General features: G+C 71.1%; 1 protein-coding gene across 1 annotated transcript; it reads left to right on the top strand.

Moving 5' to 3' along the window:
* Positions 1 to 731: 731 nt before the first annotated feature.
* Positions 732 to 3,958, top strand: LOC142068218 (pulmonary surfactant-associated protein B-like; the record flags this gene model as incomplete). Its single annotated transcript, XM_075117494.1, has 6 exons — positions 732 to 869; positions 1,628 to 1,696; positions 2,092 to 2,217; positions 2,556 to 2,654; positions 2,966 to 3,307; positions 3,866 to 3,958. Coding segments are annotated over exons 1-6 (867 nt in total), but the record flags the coding sequence as incomplete, so codon positions are not given.
* Positions 3,959 to 5,952: the final 1,994 nt, after the last annotated feature.

The raw sequence follows: 5,952 nt of genomic DNA on the forward strand, positions 1-5,952 counted from the left end.
CCAGATGTGGGTGCCCCAGAAAAGTGGGTGACACCCCACATCTGGGTGTCACCCCTCCCAAAGCTGGGTGCCCCCCAAAGTTGGGTTCCCCCCCAATGCTGGGTGCAACCCGAGGGCTGGGTGCCACACCTCCCAAAGGTGGGTGCCCCCCCCAAAGGCGGGTGCCCCCCCAAGGCTTGGTGCCTCACCTATGGCTGGGTGCACCCCAGATCTGTGTGCCCCCCTGCCAAATCAGGGTGCACCCCCAGATATGGGTGCCCCTCCCCCCAAAAGTGGGTGCCCCCCCAAGGCTAGGAGCATCCTCGGGGTGGGTGCACCCCAGGTCTGTGAGCCCCTCAAAAGTGGGTGCACCCCCAAGGCTGGGTGCAGCCCCCTGGAGACCCCATGGTGGAGTGGGGGGGCAGGGGCCAGACACCTGGGTCCCCTCCCCAGGGTTGGGCCGCGGGGGGGGGCTGTGGAGAGCCCACATTGGGGGTGAAGGGTGGGGACCCCTGGGTCCCCTCTTGAGGTTGGGAGGGAGAGGGGGGACCTCGGGTGGGGGGTCCCAGACACCTGAGTCCCCTCTGGAGGTGGGACACCGGGGAGGGGCACTGAGGGTGGGGGGTCCCGGTTGCTTGGCCCCCCCCCCCCCAGGAGGGGTGGGGGTGGGATGGGCGCATTGGGGGTGGGGGGTGTTAGGGTGGGGGTCCCAGACGCCTGGGTGCCCCACGAGGGCGGGGCGCTGGGTGCTGATGGCAGCCACAGGGCTGGGGGTGCCGGGGGGGCGCTGTGGGGTGCCCCCCGATGCCTGGTGCCAGAGCTGGGAGACGGCGCTGCGCTGCGGGGCCCTGGGGCACTGCGCCCGCCACGCCTGGGCGCCCCCCGCCACGGTGAGCCCACTGCCCCACAGACCCCCCGCAGCGCCCCACAGACCCCCGTGGACCCCCAGAGACCCCCCCGTGTGACCCCACAGACCCCTGTGTGTCCTCAGACACCTCCATGTGTCCCCACAGACACCCGTGCGTCCCCACAGACCCCCGTGGATCCCCAGAGACCCCCCCGTGTGACCCCACAGACCCCCGCTGTGTCCCCACAGGCCCCCGTGTGCCCCCATAGCACCCTCCGTGTGTCCCCACAGGCCCCTGTGTATCCCCACAGACCCCCCCGTGTCCCCCCAGGCCCCCGTGTGTCCCCATAGCACCCCCCGTGTGTCCCCACACCCCTCCATGGTCGTATATTCCCAGCACACCCCTGTGTCCCTCGGGCCCCGTGGCCCCATGCCCTACGCCCCTTGTCCCCCATCTCCCCACACCCCGATTCCCCCACGTCCCAATGTCCCCACGTCCCAATGTCCCCATGTCCCCGTTCCCCTTTGTCCGGACACCCCAATGTCCCCCCGTCCCCCGCCCCCATGTCCCCATGTCCTCTCTCCCCCATGCCCCCAAGCCCACACATTCCCATGTCCGTGTGTCCCCACATCCCAACGTCCCCATGCCCCCGTGTCCCTGTGTCCCCATGTCCCCTTTGTCCCCCTGTCCCCCACGTCCCCACGCCCTCTCTCCTCTGCCCCCCGAGCTCACCTCCCCGCGCCCCACGTCCCCTCGTGCCCGTGTCCCCACGTCCCCGCGCCCACCGCCGCCTCTCGCAGGACATCTGTGCCGACTGCCAGGAGATCGTCACCCTCCTCACCCGCATGGCCAACGAGTCGGCCACCAAGGTGCCCGCGGGGGTGGGGGGGCTCGGGGGGGGCGCAGCGGGTGCCAGCACGGTGCCACGGTGGCCGTGGGGTGGGCGCAGGGTGGGCTCGGGGGGGGCGCAGCGGGTGCCAGCACGGTGCCACGGTGGCCGTGGGGTGGGCGCAGGGTGGGCTCGGGGGGGGCGCAGCGGGTGCCAGCACGGTGCCACGGTGGCCGTGGGGTGGGCGCAGGGTGGGCTCGGGGGGGGCGCAGCGGGTGCCAGCACGGTGCCATGGTGGCCGTGGGCGCAGGGTGGGCTCGGGGGGGGCGCAGCGGGTGCCAGCACGGTGCCACGGTGGCCGTGGGGTGGGCGCAGGGTGGGCTCGGGGGGGGCGCAGCGGGTGCCAGCACGGTGCCACGGTGGCCGTGGGCGCAGGCGGCCGTGGAGGGCTTCCTGCGGCGGGAGTGCGCGGCGCTGCCGGTGCCCACCATGGTGACGTCGTGCCAGGACCTGGTGCACAAGTACTTCAGCCTCCTCCTCGCTGACCTCGAGGGGCACCTCGTGAGTGAGCACCCGCGGGTGCTGCGGCAGGGGGGCTGGGGCAGCGCGGGCTGCTGGGGGGGTTGGGCCACCTTGGGGTGCTTGGGGACACCGTGCCATCTGGGGACACCTCGGGGTGCTGGGGAGGGGGCTTTGGGGACACCGTGCCATCTAGGGACACCTCGGGGTGCTGGGGAGGGGGCTTTGGGGACACCGTGCCATCTGGGGACACCTCGGGGTGCTGGGGGATTGGGGCCCCGACCACCCAGGTCACCTTGGGGTGTTTGGGGACACGGTGCCACCTGGGCCACCTTGGGGTGCCCTGTGCCGGGTGCCCCCTCTCCCCCTGCACCCCACAGAAGCCCTCAGCCATCTGCGCCCACCTGGAGCTGTGCCCCGGCGAGCTGGGGGGGGCCCCGGCCGCGCCCCCCCTGGGGATGCTCAGCGCCCGCCTGCAGGTGGGGGGTCCTCGGGGCACGCGTGGGAGTGGGGGCACCGGTGTTGTGTCGGTGGGTGTCCCCGTTGGGCAGGGACACGGGTGGCTCCGTGGGCGTCATTGTGGGTGTCCCCATGGGTTCTATCAGGGCACCCCCATGGGTGTTTACCTGGGCACCCTCAAGGGCCCCCACGCCCACGAATGGGGGCATCCCTGTGGGCACCCACAGCCCTGAGCCCAGCCCTGGAGCCAGGCACCCACAGGCCCCTCGGCGGGCGCGAGGCACCGCCGCAGCCCCCACCATTAGGCTCCAGAGTGAACGTCTCTCCGCAGGCGGCCGCCGGCGAGGCCCTGCCCGTGCCCGTGCCGCTGTGCTGGCTGTGCCGCACCTTCCTGGCCCGCGCCGAGGCCACCATCCCCAAGCAGGCGCTGGGGACGGCGGCCGCGGGGCTGTGCCGGGTGCTGCCGGTGGCGGCGGTGGGCGCGTGCCAGTGCCTGGCGCAGCGGTACACGGCGCTGGCGCTGGAGGGGCTCCTGGGGCGCCTGGCCCCCCGCCTGCTCTGCCGCCTGGCCCTGGGCTGCCGCCCCGAGGACGGGTACGCCCCGGTGCCGGTACCTCCCCGGCATCCCCTGGGAGCCACCAGGGCCCCGCCAGCCGCTTGTGCCGGCACCGAGGTGAGTGAGGGGACGCGGTGGCCTTGATGGCCTTGGGGGGGGGGGGGGGGGGGTGGCACAGGGGGGACCCTGGGACACGCCTGGGGGCGGGGGGGGCACGGGCCCCAGGGATGTGACAGGGCACCCAAGGGTGTCACAGCCTGCAGGGTCATGCTCTGGGGTGTCACATCCCGTGGGGACACATCCTGGGGACCCAAAGGCTGTCACAGTCCCTGGGGACACATGCCCGGGTGTCACAGCCCCAAGGGACATGTCTTAGGGTGTCACAGCCCCGGAGGAGGTACCCAGCGGTCCCACAGCCCCAGAAAGTTGTCACCCCCGCCTCCAGAACCTGCCAGGGTCCCCAAGGGTGTCGCAGACCCCGGGGGACACACTCAGGGGTGCCACCAGCTACAGGACCCGCCCCCCCCCCCCCCCCGCCAAGGGGGGCACTGAGAGTGCCACAGTGCCAAGGGATGCACTGCGGACATCACGGCCTTGGGGGAGGGGGGGTCCCAGGGGTGTCCCCACGCTGGGGGGTCCCGGGGAGCCCCTGACACCCATGTCCCACCCCACAAGGACCTCCCCACGCTGTCTCCAAACCTGGGGCTCTGCGCCCTGGGCCCGACCTACTGGTGCTCCAGCCCCGAGGCCGCCCGCCGCTGCCAGGTGAGTTGGGGACATCCTTGTCCCCAAAGCAGGGGACAAAGGCGGGGGCTGGCGCCCACCTCACCCCCCCCACCCCGCTCTCCCCCAGGCCCTGCAGCACTGCCAGGAGCACGTCTGGGCTTAGGGGGGCACAAGGAGCGACCCCAGCTGCCCCCCTCACCCCCAGCCCCCAAATAAAGCTTGCAGAGCACCCTGACCCGTGTCCCCAATTTTTCAGGGTGTTTCGGGGTGTGGCGGGGGGTGATGGGGTGGGGGTGGGGGCGGCTTTCTTGGAAAGGAGGTGGGTTTTCACACGTCCCCAGAAGGTGCGAAAGCCACGACCTTCCCCCCGCGCCCAGATCAGAGCGGAGGCGGAAGAGGGTTACCGAAGTGCAGCGGGTGCCTTTAATGGCAGGAGGGGCACGGGGAGCAGTTGGGGTGCCCCCCAGGGGGGCTGTGGGTGCCCTGGGGGGGCTTTGGGTGGTTCCAGAGGGGGTTGGGTGCCCCCAGAGGGGCTGTAGAGTGCCCATGAGGGGGTTTTGGGTGCCCCCAGGGGGGTTTGGGTGCCCCTGATGGAGTCTGGGGTGCCCCAGGGGGGCTGAGGGTGCCCCCAAGGGGACGTTGGGTGGTTCCAGAGGGGGTTGGGTGCCCCCAGAGGGGCTGTACAGTGCCCAGGAGGGGGGGTTTGGGTGGCCCCAAGAGGCCCACGGGTGGCCCTGTGGGGCTCAGGCACCTTGTTGGTTCGTCTCATCCTCCTCGTTTCCAGATCTGTGGCAGAGCAGGGTGAGGGTGGGGTCAGAGGGGGGCGAGGGGACACCTTGGGGGGGGTGACAAGTGTCCCCTGGGAGCGCCCCCGCTGCCCCCGCAGCCCCTCGCCTGGATGTACGCCGCCGAGAGGGTGATCGTCTGGGGCAGGATGTGGGTCACCTGCAGGTCCTGCAGCTCGTACCCCTTCCCAGTGCCCTGCGAGGGGACGGGAGGGGACAGAGGTGACACCGGCGGGGCCACCGCCCTTGTCACCCCCCCAGGGGACCCGGGACACTCACATGGTGCAACACGTGTGTGTCCCCCCCAGGGCTGTGTGTCCCTATAGCGTGTGTCCCCCCCCCAGGGCTGTGTGTCCCTATAGCGTGTGTGTCCCCCCCCCCAGGGCTGTGTGTCCCTATAGCGTGTGTGTCCCCCCCCCCAGGGCTGTGTGTCCCTATAGCGTGTGTGTCCCCCGCCAGGGCTGTGTGTCCCTATAGCGTGTGTGTCCCCCCCCCCACGGCTGTGTGTCCCTATAGCGTGTGTGTCCCCCCCCCCAGGGCTGTGTGTCCCTATAGCGTGTGTGTCCCCCACCAGGGCTGTGTGTCCCTATAGCGTGTGTGTCCCCCCCCCCACGGCTGTGTGTCCCTATAGCGTGTGTGTCCCCCCCCCCAGGGCTGTGTGTCCCTATAGCGTGTGTGTCCCCCGCCAGGGCTGTGTGTCCCTATAGCGTGTGTGTCCCCCCCCCCCAGGGCTGTGTGTCCCTATAGCGTGTGTGTCCCCCACCAGGGCTGTGTGTCCCTATAGCGTGTGTGTCCCCCCCCCCAGGGCTGTGTGTCCCTATAGCGTGTGTTTCCCCCCCCCCAGGGCTGTGTGTCCCTATAGCGTGTGTCCCCCCCCCAGGGCTGTGTGTCCCTATAGCGTGTGTCCCCCCCCCAGGGCTGTGTGTCCCTATAGCGTGTGTGTCCCCCACCAGGGCTGTGTGTCCCTATAGCGTGTGTCCCCCCCCCCCAGGGCTGTGTGTCCCTATAGCGTGTGTCCCCCCCCAGGGCTGTGTGTCCCTATAGCGTGTGTGTCCCCCCCCCCAGGGCTGTGTGTCCCTATAGCGTGTGTGTCCCCCGCCAGGGCTGTGTGTCCCTATAGCGTGTGTACCCCCAAGGGCTGTGTGTCCCTATAGCGTGTGTGTCCCCCCGCCAGGGCTGTGTGTCCCTATAGCGTGTGTCCCCCCCCCGGGCTGTGTGTCCCTATAGCGTGTCCCCCCGGGGCCGTACGCC

This window comes from Phalacrocorax aristotelis, chromosome 24 (genome assembly GCF_949628215.1).
Source record: "Phalacrocorax aristotelis chromosome 24, bGulAri2.1, whole genome shotgun sequence".
Lineage (NCBI taxonomy): Eukaryota > Metazoa > Chordata > Aves > Suliformes > Phalacrocoracidae > Phalacrocorax > Phalacrocorax aristotelis.